The 18181-nt window shown below is 38.6% G+C and overlaps 1 protein-coding gene across 1 annotated transcript; it reads right to left on the bottom strand.

Annotated features, from left to right (window-relative positions):
• Nucleotides 1–1638: 1638 nt before the first annotated feature.
• Nucleotides 1639–15018, bottom strand: LOC113746003 (neurofibromin-like). The gene is made up of 3 exons (XM_027280056.1): nucleotides 14880–15018; nucleotides 3021–3164; nucleotides 1639–1879 (listed from the first exon to the last, which is right to left on the bottom strand). Exons 1-3 carry the CDS (start codon nucleotides 14937–14939, stop codon nucleotides 1688–1690), a joined length of 396 nt encoding a protein of 131 aa, XP_027135857.1. The 5' UTR covers nucleotides 14940–15018; the 3' UTR covers nucleotides 1639–1687.
• Between the last annotated feature and the right edge of the window lie 3163 nt (nucleotides 15019–18181).

Here is an 18181-nt window from a genome sequence, read left to right as displayed (position 1 = left end):
CTCAGACATTGCCGAACCTCTCAAAAACTGAACTGCTGGCCCTCCCAGCCAAACCTACTATACACCACAACATCAAAATTGACTCCTTATGTCTGGCCCCCACCAGGATGGTAAGAAACTTAGGGGTTATGATTGTTGACCAACTAACCTTTTCATATCATGTTGCCTCGGTTGCCCGGTCATGCCGCTTTGCACTTCAGAAAAATCAGACCTTACTTAACGCAACACGCCACTCAATTCCTGACACAAGCTATGGTTTTCAAGACTTTAAATTAAATTAAATTAAATAATAAAAGCGCTAATGCTCGCATACAAAGTTGTCTCCGGTACTGCACCTACCTAACCTGAACGCCCTTGTACAGGCATATATTACCTCACGACCACTGTGCTCCTCCAATGAGCAACGCCTGGCTCTGCCACCTGTTTGCTCAAGGCAATCCAAACTCTTCTCTTTTGTTGCTCCCTGTTGGTGGAACTCACTACCAGTTCCTACCAGAGCACGGGTGTTCCTCTCTACCTTTAAAAATCTCCTATAGACCCAGCATTTAAGAGATTACCTTCTCTCCTAACACTACCAACAACTGGACATGAGAAAGCTAACCCTTTAAGAATTGTCATATTGTTTCACTTTCTTATCGCACCTTGATTGTTTCTCTTCTCTGCAAGTCGCTTTGGATAAAAGTGTGAGTGCTAAATGACTAAATGTAAAATAAAAGACTTTGTAAAACTTTCTCCTTAACACACACAAACAGACACAAACGCTGACAGCTATATAATGTATGGGGGTGACGGGGCCAGAGTCAGGCACACTCAAAATTTCTTTAGAATTTTTTTCTAGTTATTAACCTTTATTTAACCAGAAAAGATCCCATTGAGATTAATCAGAATAACTTTATTAATCCCCGTAGGGAAATTGTTTTTTGTTACTGCAGCTCCCAAACGGTAAGTGATAGCAAGAAAACAATAGTAAGAAAACAAAACTTTAACAATATACCCTATACAATATCCTATTTTAAACAATATATAAACAGTATATACACATGTATAAATAATAGTTAAATAGAACAGTAACAGTAAAAATAAAAAACAAGTAACAGTGACCTCTTTTTCAAGTAAGTCCTGGCTAAGACAGACATCAGCACAAACTAAGAACAGGTCAAATCAAAACAGACACAAGACACACAGACAATATTACAACACATAGTAGTCTAAAAATGCTAAAAAAGCAATACAAGCCATGAAATCAACAACATCAGCTAAAACAACACCTCGATGATTCATTCTCTAGGTCTTTCAATATGGATTCAAAAGCACTCAAAGAGATCAGATCTTTGAGTTTTAAGACATTCTGTAAAACATTCCAGTCAGAGGGTGCTGAACATTACAACCATTTGTACTGTACTGTTTGTACTGTTGTGTTCTGGCTTTGTTTATTTCATGTACCGATCTCTAAATCTGTGTCTATGCAATTTACAATGCAAAATAGTGACACAAGGAAGTTTATTTTGGTGAGAGGGAGCACCAGCATCAAGAAAGTTTCTTAATCATCCAAATAAAAAAGTTATTTCCTGGTTGTTACAAAGCAGTTATGTTCAGCACAAAAAGACCCACCTCTAGCAGCCGTTACACGGCGGTGTGTAGGGCTGAGGGGGCTGAGGTCGGAGTCAACCAGTACAGTTCACATAAGTCATGCGACACTGAGAAGATTACCCCCAAACTCCACCGGGTGTGGATGCACTGCACAGCGATACACAGCCATTCTACTCAATGTTTCAAACCCCATAGGTCCCGCTGCAGCCCGTTTCAGAAGCAGGCTTCCGCTCAGCTCCGCATATTCATACACAGCTGTTCTATTTTTGATGGATGCCACAAGCAGCCCCTGTCCATTTACACAGAAGCCAGAAACAGCATAAAGAATCCGGTCAATTTTCAAAATAAAATACCCCCGTGCAAATGAAATGGTAAATGGACTGTACTTATATTCATTTCCAGCATCTCAGCTGTGATGTGATAGAGACATACACAGTGGGGTTTCGGGGTTAGGCTGGATTCATAGAATCAGGTACTCTGGCTAAAACTGAGGTTTTCCTATTCATTTCAGTGGGGTGGTCAGTTTCTGCACCGGCATGCGGGAGAGAGGTTGATCCAGATCCAACTTTTGGCCAAAATTACACTAATAGTGGAAGGAGCTAAACCTTGCCTGAAATTTGCTTCTGGTGTGTTTTGGCCTGTGTGATCCTGCCCATTACCCATGTTGAACACCCAGGGTTGCCAGGGATGCTACAGCTATGGAAGCATGCAAACTGATCAATAGTGGATCAACAGAGATTACATATAGAGATTGTGCCTGACCTAAAAAGCTCCATGACCAGACATTTGTGGTAACAACACAGGAAACATTGGAGATGCATTTAAAAATAGACACGATAGTTCATTATATTTTATAATTCCCAGTCTATTAAAACATGGGGAAAAAATAAAGTCATGAACTTTGTCATCAAGTTGTCATCAATAACTGGAAATCTAGATTATAACGCAATCTGTGAATTTTATGTTTTTTATTGTTAACATTTAAACAAATTTCAGTCAGTCATACACATCGACCACTCAACTATCATAACATAACTATAAGTCAACTAGATTAGCCACTTACCTTCATACTTGTAGATACATTTTTCAAACAAGAATTTTTTCGATTATACAGCTATTTGTGAAGCAAATTTCCCCAATTTCTCCAGGCCAAATAAATTCTATTTATTTAGGGCCAGTAAGTGCTTAATTTATCTTATGACACTTTCCATATATATATATATATTATATATATATATATATATATATATATATAATAATAATATATATATATATAATATAATATATACACACACACACACACATACATACATACATACATATACATATACTGCTGACACAGCTCTAGTGAGACTACTAGAGTAGGGAAGGTGAGGTTTTACTAACAGTATGAAGAGGAGAAATTAGCTCTTTAGAAGAGCTCCACTCACCATGTTGTTGACATTTTTGAGGATGGTGGTGAGGCCACTGATGACGAGAGAGAACTTATACTTGGAAATGTTGATCAGACATTCTTTGTTGTGCTCTGTGCTGACTTTGGTGTGGGTGTTCTGGTGTCCAACTTTAATGGGAAGCTGAAGGAAAAGACAAGAGAGCATGAACATGCAGTCAACACACTGTTCAGCTTACTGTGTTACATTATAGTAAAGTCAATTCACCATTATGGATTATACTGTTTGTCAGCTTTGTCTGTCTTGTTATTTTTATTGTGCTGCAATGACCATATAAAATAGCATCCACAATCAAGTCATACTGAACATGAGAAAAAACATAAGTAATGACAGAAAGACAGAAATGTGACGGGAAACAGAAAACAGACCAATATCACCCTCTCTTATTGTAGACTTGAAGAACAACAGTCAGGTTGAATACATTTGAGTCCTATTTGACAAAAATTATTTCTGATTTCATTCACTAATTATTGCCAGTTTACATTAAACCTTTTCCAGCTGCTAAAATATGGAGCCAAATCATGGCCAAAAGTTTTGATCATTTGAAAAAGAGAAAAAATGTAATTGAAAAATGAAAATTTTGTTTTGGCCTTGAGCTTTGAAAAATACAAAAATGTATTCCAAATAAAAATACTGCAAGGACACAACCTGTCCCTTCCCTGAAAGTATAAAATGCATGCACAAAGTACTGAGTTTTCACAATGCCTAAATATTTTATATTTTTTCAACAACAGCTGTACCAAACCGTAGACTCCTAATTCAAAACCCTGGATTCAATACTGGCCCATGGTTCTATCATGAAGTCAAACTGTCACACCATCGCATGCACTTAATACACAACCTAAAACAGCCCATGCTTGTGGGCTCTTTGTTCAACACAGCTAGGCTTAGCTATTCCTCTAAAATGTCACACATATACCAAGTGTCCAGTTTATTAGGTACCTCTAGCTAAAACTAATGCATACTCTAATACAGCAGTCCTGCTTTAAATCCTCCTTGTCTAAAAGCAGTTCACAAAACTATACAGAATAATATAAAGACATATTCTATTGGATTAAAGCAAAAAAAAACAACTTTTGACTGCTGCAGCCAAGTCTTATTTCCTATTTGCAATTTGTGAAATATGTTACAAGTAACGTTAATTGACACCTGCTAAAAAAAAATAAGATAAGATTTACAGCTCCACTCCACTTATAACTGTTCTCTAATGCAGACATCAAATTTAAATATTTGACCAACAGTGTTTTACAGAAGGATGATCTGAACAGCTGTTCACACATTTAGCAACAACAGGAGACTCTCTGTCAGATGAGTTCTCACATGTTGACTAAACTTGTCGACAAACCGAGTCTCAAAATGACGTTGACACAGCTCTGTTACGCAGTCAAAAACTGATTGTTACGTTGCAGTGTGACGACTCCATGCTAGCTAAGCAGCTAAACTTTAACACCGATCTTCCGTATTTAGATCCCGCCCTGTGTGGGTCATTACACTATCATTAGTCAGGCACGCACACGTTGTAAACAATACCATTGGCTGTAGAGTGTGACAATCTGCCAATCCATCAGCCAACACTTTTTTGTTCTCCTCCAATCTACATTGATCTCACAAGTCGCCTCTGTGAAATCTGAATGACGGAAATCCTAAAACTTTAATACATGCATATTCTTTGTTGCGCAAATACAATTCTTGCTGGGGTGTCCACTTTCTGGGTGAAGCAAGAGAATAAGAAAGTGCACACATTAGAAAGACACATTTCATGACACAGAAGTGAAGTACAAAAGCAAGACATAAGAATAAGATAGCTGGTTATCTGCCTGCTGGACCTGTGGTCATATTTTTTGGAGAAAATGTTTCCTGCTTTCTTCAAATGTCTTCCAACTGCTATGCACCAACTCCTATTTCCTGGTGGACAGTACATAGCTGCTGTTAGCTAATTTTAAGATAGGATCTGGAAAAACGCAGAGAGAGAGGACACGTATAGTGCATGCGAGGGTGCAGATAATTGAGAAACTACAAACAGCGGAGGCATTTGCACTCCAATTGGATATATCAGTGGACATGTCCAAAGACGCACCACATTTAATAATAATTAAATAATTATAAATGATTTTTTTTTTTATCATTCATCAATACATAAAGGCTAATAACCCAGTATATAATAAGATGAAATAAAAGTTGAATAAAGTAAATATAAAAGTTATTGTAGACCAGTCCTAAAATGTGACTTATTTTAAAAAATGAATTACATGTGGAGGTCCCTGTTCTGTTTGTGTCTTCGCCAAGGGTAGGGCTGCAATCTATATCATGATTATTTTGGTCAATATTGAAATCACGATTATTCAAACGATTAATTTTGAGTTTCACAATGCATTTATTCAGCATTTCTCTCTCTCTCTCAAAAACACTTTTATAGATTCTTTATGCAAAACATTCATATTGAAAATAAATTTTGGCTACAAATATGTACTTTACAGCTGTTTTGCAATGTATAAAGCATTAAATCTATAAAATAAATATACTTTATGGAACATTAAATAAGGTATAGAAAAACATAAATGTATCCGAAATAAACTATGGATCCAGCTGCTCTGCAAATTCTCTGTATTTATAGAACAAAATAAATATAATAATAAGCATAAGCATCAATAAGCAATAAGCATCTTCTTGAAACCCTCACCCTCGACTGTATTAATGGGTTGCATATCTTTAGCTAAGAAATATCCAATGGCAGCTGTTAGGCCCCGTTTACACGTACACAGGTATTTTAAAAAACTGAGACATTTCCCTTCTTTTACCAACACCAAGGTGATTCGCCTCTGAAAACGAATCGAGTTTTAGGCAGCTGATGCACCAAAAGTGCGACCAATGTTTACCTTTTGCTATGACGGTGATCATGGAAGCAAGCCGCCCATAGGCTTGGCGTAGTTATAAGGGCGCTCGATGGCGTTTATGCGGGTTGATATAAACGCAAACTTTTTTGAAAACATTCGGGGTTTTTTTTCATTATTTTTTTTGAACATATTTGTTTCTCAACATTCCCGGCTATGTGTAAACGTAGGCTAATGTCTTGTGCCTCTCCGAACTTGTCAGATAAGGAGTCGTATTAAACAATGTGTCTGTGATCGATGACTGAGTTTGCGTTGACGTCTTGCTGGTTGTGGCACTGGCTTTGTCTTTTTGTTTCTTTATTAATTCGTTGTGAGTGACTTTGTGCTTTTGTTTGAGATGGTTGAATAAATTTGTAGTGTTACCAAGAGGAGCAGCTATTACTTTGTAGTAGGGCTGTCAATCGATTAAAAAAAACTAACTAATTAATCGCAAAAATTATTCTTGTTATATGTAATCGGCGATTAATCGCGATTAATCTATCAATAAATGTATCAATAAATTAATGCATTTTTCTGAGACTGAAGCTTATAAGGAATATTTATTTATGTAAAATGATCAAATTAATGTAGAATAAACTCAGATAAAGTATATGAAATTCATTCATGTTATTGGCTTAAGGTGCACATATGCACAGTGCAAACAGAAAAAAGCCAGAATGAGGAAATATACTGACGAGTGCCACACTCCTGTAGTGTAGACTGGGTGTTTTGCTTTGAGTGATATGTTAAAGTCGTGTTACTTCTGTGGAATTTAAATTCGGCTTTGCAAACTGTGCAAATTGCCTTGTTTTTGTCCAACGAGCCGTCGGGCAACTTTTTAAAATGAAATGTTCCCCCTAAAAGTCCGTCCTTATCCATCTTTACACCACAGACTCTCCTTTAGTTAGGATAGATCATAGACATATATGCACAGACTCTCCTTTAGTTAGGATAGATCATAGAAATATAAACATAGACCTCCTTTAGTTAGGATAGATCAGAGACATATAAACAGACCTCCTCTTAGTTAGGATAGATCATAGACATATACAAGACTCTCCTTTAGTTAGGATAGATCATAGACATATAACACAACGCCTCACTGAGCAGTTGGTCCGTTGCTGCGATACGTTAACTTGTCCGCCATATTGGATGTGGCAGATCTGCCCGTAAACTAAAACAAGCAGGGCCGGTTTTAGCTATGGGCAATGTGGGCGACCGCCCAGGGCGCAGTCTCCGTGAGGGCTTTAAGTTAATGCCTCTTATACACCCATTCACACACACACTAATATATCTGGGAAACAAAGCTCTACTTTGCCACATCCAAAATGGCGGCCGCCACCGAAAGTAAACAAAACCGCGTTAATTGCGTTAATTTTTTTTAACGCGTTAATTCTTTAAAATTAATCGACAAAATTAAAACGCGTTAATTTTGACAGCACTACTTTGTAGCAAATCTTACACATTATGTGCTGCTGCTTCTTGTTGGATTCTTCTCATTCGCTTTCAGTCTCACTCACTGTTTTTGAACACCAACCGACACACCTCTTCACTCTTCAGCTGCGTGAGGGAGTATGGGCTATCCTGTCAGTCAGTGGGGCAGCGTGAAATGGGATATATTGCGCATGCACGTCTCTCAAAAATTGTGTAATGAAAAGTGGAAAATAAATCGTTTAAACTTGATTATATGATTTTTGAGATCGTTTGACAACAAAATCGAAATTGTGATCAAAATTCGATTAATTGCACAGCCCTAGCCAAGGGGTCAAAAAAGGGGGACCCCTGCTGTATATCATCTTTCTAGTCTTCCAACCACTCAAGGTACTTTTACACTACATCACATTTACCCATTCTTACACTGATAGCATTGGATGGCATCATCAGTTTTGAAGCTAATCATTTACACACATTCACACACTGATGGTGGGTTTTGAGGTTGCCCAAGGACACAGACTGGGGGGATCAAACCCCCAATCATCAGATTAGCAGACTACACACTCACACTGTAATAGGGATGCACCGAAATGAAAATTTTCGGCCAAAACCGAAAAAAAAAAATGGTTGGCCGAATACCGAAACCGAATATGAAATGCGGTTGTTAAATTTTTCACTATTTTTTTTACTATTGCATAAATAGCCTAGAATAAATCTGTAGACATTTTTTTTCAAAGAAAGTAAATGTTTATTTAATATCCTTCAAATATTCCAGTAGAATTTCCAGTTAGTATAATTATTATTTCATTTATACTGTTAGAAAGCTCATGTTGTTTTAATCACTGTTAATTTGTTTCTTGAAAGAAATACTATTTAGTTTTATGATATTTCCGGTGAATTTCCATTTTTCCCACGTTCATGAACGCATCATAGTTATTCCGACGGTCATTGAACGCACCAAGCATGTGTGTAGTTTAGAGAGAAGTATATAGCTTTGCTAAAGAGCAGTGTATGATGTATTTCTTGCCTTTACATTACATTACATTGCATTTAGGAGACACTTTTATCCAAAGCGACTTACAGAGGAGGACATAAGCTGAGAAAGGTGTAAAGGAGCACAGAATAGTTGTTAGTTTTGTTAGGCAGGGAAGCATTCTCGAAACAGAAAGGTTTTTACAAGTTTGCGAGAGGCGAGGGTACAACTAGACGGTTGTATGAGCGGAGCGTAACGCCCTGGTCGGGACGTGAGCCTTTAGTAAGACGCTGTGATAGGCAGGGGCAGATCCTGAGATGGTTTTGTAGGCGAGCGTCAGAGCTTTGTGTTTAATTCTGGCAGCTACAGGCAGCCAGTGCAGGTCGCTGAAGAGTGGGGTGACATGTGACCTTTTAGGTTGATTGAAAACCAGTCGCGCTGCGGCATTCTGGACCATTTGCAATGGTTTGATCGCGCAAGCAGGTAGGCCAGCCAAGAGCGAGTTGCAATAATCGAGGCGGGAGCTGACTGTAGCCTGTATCAGGAGCTGAGCGGCATATTGGGTCATATTGCCTGTGTTTTTCCTATATCCTGCATCGTAGGTTTATTGTGTGTGAATGAGAAAAGAATCAGCAACCGTGGCCAGATCACCGCGCACGTTGTTTCATTGCATCAATTGCGTAAAGCCACTATTCGGCCTTACTATTCGGCCACTTCACCGAAAGCCGAATGTGGCATTTTTTGCAATATTCGGCCGAATACTTTCGGTTGCCGAATATTCAGTGCATCCCTACACTGTAACCAGATTCATAAGCCTCTATGGACATTGACAGAGGCGAAAAAAAAAAAAAAGGGACATTGACAGAGGAAAGGAGAGAGTGAGAGGACAAGAGTAAATGTGGGACTGACTAGTGGTTGGTGAGAGCTTGGTGAAATAAAAAGCTGAAAGACAGAAGCCGAGCTGGGCTGACTGCTGTTGGACTAGTCAGTGATATCAGCTGCTGCTGTGTCTGCTGTTGTTGACCTGGTTAATGTTTGGCTGTTAGCAAAGTTGTTGACTCGCTAGTTTTTGATCAGAAGTAATGTAATCGGAACAAATACTCGAGTACAATGTGTCTATGCTTACTGCAGTGATACTACACACTAAAACTGTGGCACCAAAATCACATAAATACCAATTTCTAGGCTATGTTGCTTTAAACCATATAGAATATATATATATATATTTTTTTTTTTAAATAAATTTAGAACAGGCTGAGAATTTATTTATACTTTCCAATATAACTAAAAGAGCAGCAACAATACCATTTACAACAGCAAAGTCATTGTACAAACTAAATAATATTTTACTGGAAACAAATCTAAAATGTCAGTAAAATAAATCATATTCCAATAAATCATATTCCTGACATTACAATACTGAGTGAAGTTTGGAAAGAATGAAGAACACAGACATCAGTCATTCATCCTGTCCTCTGTCGTCCTGTCTGCAGGTACTGCTGGTAGGAGGGGCTGCTTTGTCTCATACAGTTCAGTTTACACAGGAATTTGCCAAATTTTTAGATACATGGAAAACTGAGATAACTCTTTCAGCTTGCACACAGACAGCTTTTGTTTTAGCTTGTTTGCAACAGTTCACCATTAGCCAAGTCAGCACACTGTGCTTGTGTAGAACATAGTGGCGGTGTATGAGGGACTGCAGACAGAGCAGATTAAAATATCACCAGCGTGATAATAAATTACAAGAAAACATCAAGTAGTAAAAATATTTTTGTGTTAGTGGCAAAGTAAAGTGAGTCACTTTCGATGGAGCTGTTGAACTGAATGTTTAAATATCAAATCATATACGGATCTCAAGATCTCCTGTGGGTCAGGTTAGGACACCCCAAACATTTAAAGTAACTGATTTGTAAATAAGCCACAATGCAAGGCAGCTGAACAGGCTTATCAGCTTCTTTAAGCAGTGAGTGAACAGTTCACATTTCTCAAGTTCTGTCAGGAACACACACACCATTTATTGAGGATCAGGCTGTGACAGAGTTGGCAGCAAGGACATAAACAGGAAGTGGGTAACATCTCTGCATTGCTTTCTCCAATTTGGATCAAAATTTTCATGCAGCTAAACAAGTCCTCATTGTACCTGTGAACACTACTTTACTTGACACACTTATTTTGGCCTTCCAAGAGAGAACGTGTATGTGTATATGTCAAATCAAATCAAATCAATTTTATTTGTATAGCCCAAAGTCACAAAGTACATTTGCCTCAGAGGGCTTTACAATCTGTACAGGGAGTGACACCCTCTGTCCTTAGACCCTCGGTTCGAGTGAGGAAAAACACAAAAAACCTTTAACAGGGAAAAAATGTGGAAGAAAACCTCAGGAAGAGCCACAGAGGAGGGATCCCTCCCAGGACGGACAGACGTGCAATAGATGTCACGTGTACAGGACAAATCAACACAACATATTGTACAATTACAATGACTGACAAAATATTAATATATATTATATATATTATATTATATTATATAGATTATTTTTTTTTTTTTTTTTTTTTTTTTTTTTTTAAAGGCTGCACGATATGGCCTGTAACCAATATCTCGATATTTTTAAGCTATATCGCGATACACGATATATATCTTGATATTTTTGTTGTTGTTGTTTTGTATTGTTTATTTCTAATAAATAATAATGTCATTATTACCTTGATAGCATTGTAATTGCTCAGAATCAATGTAGAACAGTAGATTTACACTTGCTGTATGAGACACACCTCTTTTTATAGAATTTTAACACTTATATTTTTTATGAATTTTTAATACATTTCATAATGTAAATATGAGCTTTAAAGCTCAATAGCTTCCAGGTCCTGTGACCTATTGGCTCAAAATCAGTGTAGAATAGTGGATCTACACCTGCTATACGACACACACTCTTTTTATAGCATTTTAACACATTTTTTATGAATTTTTAATATATTTCATAATGTACATATGAGCATTGAAGCAATTAACTCGCTCGGGCTCTTCACTTCTCTCCTCACCTGATACAAAAAGTACGCATGCGCGCAGGGGATTTTTCTGGGTGTGCGGGGCAGTGTGCTGCGTGCTGTGAGCAGCACCAGGAGTGAATGACAGGCAAAACTCCGAGAATTAAATGCATACGGCTTAAAACATTTACGAGACAAGTACTCGATGGTCGCGATATAGTCATTTCATACATCTCACGTAGAACAAGCCGCGATATATCGAGTATATTCGATATATCGCCCACCCCTAGTTGCAGCCCTAATCAGAAGATTGAGATCAATCTGTGCAACAATGACCTCTCTGATATGGTGACCGTGGAGACGCATAGTGCCAGCATACAGCAAGCTCCATTACAATTAAGATGGTGACATAGGAAATAAAAACTAGGTATAAGTTATTCACTTTAAACTGAAGAATATAGTCAGTAAAAACCAGAGCAGACAAAAAGCAATCCTTACAGAAGATGAATTTCAAGTAGGGGTGGGCGATATATCGAATATACTCGATATATCGCGGCTTGTTCTCCGTGAGATGTATAAAATGACTATATCGCGACCATCGAGTACTTCTCACGTAAAAGCCATCTGCATTTAATTCTCCGGAGTTTTGCCTGTCACTCACTCCTGCTGCTCCTCACAGCGCGCAGCACACTGCCCCGCCCACTTTTTGTATCAAGTGAGGAGAGACAAGGCTCACACTGGCCCACTCTGGAGGCATACCCGCCGCGTAACGGCTGCGCCGCGGTCACCGGAGCAGATAGCTGCCAGTCTAGTCAATGAGAGCACTCACACAGGGCGCGCCACGGAGCGTCTCAGAAGCGTCTCCCCGCGCCACGGTGCGAGCATTCTATAGCATTTCTATTTTTGACGCGAGCCGCTGCTAAACCTCAATACGCAGTTCATGTAGCTTATTACAACTTCAAATCAACATTACGTCATGACCGGTGGCACCAGGTGAGCAGTCAGTCGATCAAAGGGTCTCAACATGAACGACGAGAGACTAATTGTTGAAGTGGAACAACACACAATAATTTATGACACAACAGATGCTTTTTATAATCTCTTCCATGTTGTGATCTCGTGTGAATACGGCCGGCTCGCTACGCTGCCAAGATGCACCCGGTGTGAGTTGACGCAGGGCAGAGGACGCAAAAAAACGCGGCGCAGCTGTTACTAATCTATAATAGAAGGGTCTACTTGAATCATCATACTGATGTTATTTTTTGCATCAAAGGGTTGAATTTAACATTCATAGTGATTTACAGGAGAAATAAAAATATCGAGATATATATCGTGTATCGCGATATAGCTTAAAAATATCGAGATATTGGTTATAGGCCATATCGTGCAGCCCTAATTTCAAGCCATGATGGATTAAATTTATATTTCCTTGACATGGTAAGTTTTCAGTAACAAGCTTATCAAGGCAAAGAAGAAAGGAGAGGGGGATCGAGTGACGAGTCAGAACTTAAAAAAGAAAAAGCTGGGAAATTTCACGTTATTAGCAACTGAAGTTGCTAATAATTTTGGTCAAATTATTAAACAGTGTTATGTGGTTCATTTGACTTTCAAAGACTGTTAAAAAAGACGGCTATTTTCAATAATACTCCTATACCAGCTGCTGTGATTAAAAACAATTCCATTCCATATGTGATATTTCATAGTTTTCATGTCTTCAGTGTTAATCAACAATGTAGAAAAAAATATTTTCTTCTTCTAAACTTTGAACTGGTATTACAGCATATAAATATGATAAAAGTGGGGTGTCGGTTAGCTCAGTTGGTGGAGCATCCGCCCCATGTTCAAATCCGACCCGCAGCCCTTTGCTGCATGTCGTTCCCCGTCTCCCTCTCCCCGCATTCTGTCGAGAATACAGCTTAAAAAGAAATAAATATGATAAAAGTAGTACTGCAACACTGTACTAGCAAACATTAAAAAAAACAAATGAGAGAAAACTTGATCAGGATATTGAACATTTCAAACTCATTCCATTTCTGATTCTTGGCATTTTAGAACTTAAGGTCTAGTTACATCAGCTCTGAAACATGATTGACCACAACTGTTTCCTGAAACATGACAGTTTTATAGATGAACTGCAGTATTTTGTTCATCCTAGGCATTGTCCACAGGAGAGCCACACCAACAACTTTTCTCAACAGAGATATTATACACAACAGTGTAAACTCTATACTAACCAATCTTTAATGCAGGATGGAGAAGTGGAGGCAGTACCAAACAGGATCAGTTTGGTTATTTTAATACAGGCCCTAATTGTGCACTGTACTATGTAGAATAATACATTATGAGCAGCCCATCCAAATATATACTATACTGATAATATTGTAGTTATTTCAATTCATAGTAGGTGACGTTCAGCTCGTTAGTAACAGAATATTTATTAAGAGAATAATAAAACAAAGTGACTGAAAGGTTTAAGGCTGGTTACCGTTAACAATAACCAAGAAGTGAATGTAAAACCTTCAGACAAGTGTAGTAATCCGAGCTGAGCCACTAAAGCCCAGCTACAATCCATGATCAGCGACAAGTAAGACCAGAGCCAAAGACCTCCAGAGACTGAACAGAGCCAAATGACTTCTAAATGCTTTCCCTTTAAACAACACACACAATTAATTTTGGTCACGTAAACAGACTGGGATGATTTTGTTCTCACTGCAATGCTTATTATTAAATATGTATATTATTAAATATGCATATTATTAAATGTGTATTTTGCTTGACTTTCCATCAGGTTAGAAAGTTTCATTGTTGTTGTGTTTTTAAAAAAGTGCCACAAACCCTGATACACTCTGAACGGAGGACAGTTTTACTACGAACACACAGCTGTAGTTTAAGAGCTCGTTTAAAGGGAACAATAAAGCTTCCCTGTTTATATTTCATAACTTGACAGTGGGTAAGAAATGAACTGGTGGAGAGAGCAGCATTCAGTCCCCGGCCTGATGTTTCTTCCATGCTTCATATGAGTAACTTCATAAGTTCATATGAATGCAGCATGCTCCTCAGTCATGTCCTATTTGTTTACATTAGATAGCTGGGCCTGCTAATGTTAGCTACGTAGCTGGCACGAAAGAAAACGTTAGCTAAGGAACTTTAATTGATACACGGACGTTTATGTGCGAGTTCAAACGGCCCTGTCGTGTTCGTTTGTTGGGCATTATTCTGCGGGCGACCGGCTAACGTGAGGTCGGTACCGTACACCGCAGGACAAATGTAGGAGAAATCTGCTAATTGACCGCAGGGACGGCGCTCGCTGTTAGGAGAGCTCTTCTCCTTCTTCGCTGTTCTGCAGCCGGGACGAGCGACACAAAGCACATTTGAGCCGAGAAGCAATCTGTGGCGAGAAAACGCTGCTTTGTTTTCGTTTGATTCAAACGAACCTCAACAGTCTGTATGAATGTAACATTAGCTGGACTGCTGGGGCCACTACTACTACTACTACTACTACTACTACTACTACTACTACTACTACCACCACCAGAGCTTGCTACACCCATCGACTGAATCAACCCATCTTACCTGCTCATCAAATCTAGTAATCACGGCCTGGACCCATTCCACTGGTTTGTGAGCCGCCATGGCCGAGGGCGGAGGGACACCGCAACGCTCTGCTGGTAAATCCAAGGTAAGAGGCCGCAGCGGACAGGCTTACTTATGCATGAAAATCTGCCCTGAATCGATGGTAAAGGACCAAAGGGGCGAGTATTTTTCCCTTTCTGTAGGATTCACCATGCCACCGCCATGACACACCACCGGAAGTCTTCTTCAGAGAAACTGATGGGAGGCGTTGGAGACCAGGGTCAAGCTATCAGAAATGGAAAAAGACCACTTCCAGGCGCAATCTCCAAAGTAACAATTGTTGATGGGATGTATTTCGAATAAATTATATAAATGTACAAGTGAAATAAAACACCCACTGCACTTAAAAAAAAAACTAGAAAAGCCCTGTGTTTCTGTGTGAAGGCTTTGTTTTTCTATTCCTAGCCCCTTATGTAGTTCTAGAAATATTAGATTTTCAGTTAAGCCCACTAAAACTGTGGCGTGGACGTCAAATTACCGTGATTCACAGCGATAACGCTGTATAGTAATTGATTAGAAGTTCAGCCCACCCAACTAGGACAGATTTTTTCGTGTGAACTTTTTGTTTTGTTTTATTTTGAAGTACGAGTTCCTTACTTCCGCTACTAATGTAGAAAACTACGACATATTGATAGCTCGTGTGGAGCGCATGCGCCAAGTACGATTAGACCTATCAGAATGTTTTTGATTAAAATGCATAATTGTATTGTTTTCATTGACAGTCTTTATCGCCTATAAAGATTCTCAGAAACAAAAACACACAAATGCACTCTCGATCTTAAATGTACACCATGTATCAGAATGTAAGTGTCATCCAGCTCTTAACATGGTGTTTCTAAAGGTGGAGCAAAAGAAAATAACTGCTCCGTTCATAGTGTTTAACACAACGAGAAAAAAAAAAACATGCCATCAAGTTTCATTCAAGTGAAACTCAGTCATCATGAGGACAGTGAAGTACATTTCTATGAGAAAAGATATGAAAAACCTCTACAGTTTATGTCATATATTTAAATAACATTTAAAATACATTTAAAGTTCAAGTTAGAGTTCAGTTCTCTAAAAGGAACTGAAAAACTGTGTACAGATATAAACCATTTATTGGACAGAACATTACAAATTATGGTTTCTATTTCTTTTAAACCATTTAGGTTAGTAAGGATTTGTTGCAGTTGTTCCAGAGAAAGGTCGTAACATATTGCTGTAAATACGTAAAAACGTATAAAGAACATATATCTATGATATATATATATATATATATATATATATATATATATATATATATATATATTATAAAAACCCAGGACCTTAGACCCCCTTCTGCCAAGTCCACATTTATTAAGCTTTCATGTTTGAAATTAAATCTCGAAAAAAATCTATTCATGTCTGTGGTGGTGAATTTACAAATTATTTACAAAGAAAAAATAGATGGGTACACAAAGCGATATAAGCCCTGCACACACCACACACATTCCATGTAAAAAGGCGTTTTGATTTGACCACTTGGGCAGCAGATTAGCTGTAACACACACACTGATTGTTGTTGTTTACAATTATTGTTTTGGGTATGTTTGTGTCACATTTAGGAAAGTCATCTTTATTGGCATTGTGGAGAAGACAACACGGCTGAGGGGTTTGCTTCCAATCTCCGGATATCTAACACCTTTATTGTGACCCTCTACATGGGCCTAATGAAGGCCTCTTGTCTGTGTTCTCAGGCATTAGGTTATTTATGAAGTAGATTAGTGCCATATATCTGAGAAGAGCAGCTTGATTTGCACCTTGTACCCTTTCGCAACTGTGATGCGCATCTCCACTTGTGAACGCGCTCTCGTTGAGTTTAACTTCAGATCCACACATCTGCAAAAAGCAAACTGGACAGCATATTTCACAACTTGTGAAAGCGCATCTTCGAATTTGCACTTGTAACTTCAGTCTGCAAAGCTGCACAACATGATTTGCTGCGCAGGTTCCTATTTGCTCGCTCAGTTGCGTCATCCTTCTCACGTGATTTTTGGCACGATTCACTCGGATGGATTGAAGGAAACGATTTGCGCGCAGAGACCAGGAATGCTGTTCTCTACCACTCTTGTCCAAGAGGTGGCAGTGTGGTTTTGGATAATATATCTAAACGGCTCAGTGGTGGTGGTGGGTGGCTGGCCATAGACATATATATATATGACGCCGCATGAGCGGGTTGGTCGTTGGTCGCGATACGTAAACGCGCGCGCCATATTGGTTCGGGCAGATCTGCCCGTAAACTAATCAAGGAAATGGACTGAACTTCATAAAGCGCCTTTCTACAAAGTTCTTTAAGTAATGCCTCTTTACACCCATTCACACACACCACGAATATATCTGGGAAACAAACAGGCACCAAAAAACAACGTATGTAACTTTTAAAGTGATGATTATATGTTTACTCCTTATGTAAGCACCAAACCAACGTATGTATTTTCTAATGCTGAGTGTTACAGCTACTAAGTGGTGTAACACTTACTGTGATGATTAATATTGAAATTTTATATATAACATTTAATCTGTGTCTATAATAACCACATCCTGAAATGTAGATGGACATGGGGTTTTCTGAATAAGAGCACCCACACACACACCCACACCCACATATATGTGTGTGTGTGTGTGTGTGTGTGTGTGTGTGGGTGTGTGTGTGGTGTGTGTGTATGTATGATATATATATATATATATATATATATATATATATATAGTGTGTGTGTGTGTGTGTGTGTGTGTGTGTGCTCTTTATTCAGAAAACCCTCTGTCCCATCTACATTTCAGGTGTGGTTATATGACACAGATTTTAATGTTATTTAAATATTTCAATATTTATCATCACAGTACAGTGTTACACACATTTAGCTGTTCACACACCGCATTAGAAAAATACATACGTTGGTTTGGGGCTCATAAGGAGTACATTTATAATCATCACTTTAAAAGTTACATACGGTTGTTTTGGTGCCTGTTTGTTTCCCAGATATATTCGTGTGTGTGTGAAGGGTGTATAAGAGGCATTAACTAAAGAACTTTGTAGAAAGGCGCTTTATGAAGTTTCGTCCATTTCCTTGTAGTTTACGGGCAGATCTGCCCGAACCAATATGGCGGCCGTTTACGTATCGCGACCAACGACCAACCGCTCAATGCGGCGTCTATATATATTGTCTATGGCCAGCCACCCCCACCACCACTGAGCCGTTTATTGATATATTATCCAATAACCACCT

The sequence above is a fragment of the Larimichthys crocea genome, chromosome VII (genome assembly GCF_000972845.2).
Source record: "Larimichthys crocea isolate SSNF chromosome VII, L_crocea_2.0, whole genome shotgun sequence".
NCBI classification, from domain to species: Eukaryota; Metazoa; Chordata; class Actinopteri; family Sciaenidae; genus Larimichthys; species Larimichthys crocea.
Note: the sequence above shows the minus strand (reverse complement) of the source record. Positions and strands in the feature narration are given on the sequence as shown.

What these genes read in the sequence shown, in the direction of transcription:
- LOC113746003 (XM_027280056.1), bottom strand. Translation starts at nt 14,939, where the DNA reads ATGGCGGCTCACAAACCAGTGGAATGGGTCCAGGCCGTGATTACTAGA. An exon ending in TTACTAGATTTGATGAGCAG is followed by an intron (nt 3,165 to 14,879) that starts GTAAGATGGGTT and finishes CTTTTCCTTCAG; the next exon opens with CTTCCCATTAAAGTTGGACA. An exon ending in TCAAAAATGTCAACAACATG is followed by an intron (nt 1,880 to 3,020) that starts GTGAGTGGAGCT and finishes GTAAATGGACAG; the next exon opens with GGGCTGCTTGTGGCATCCAT.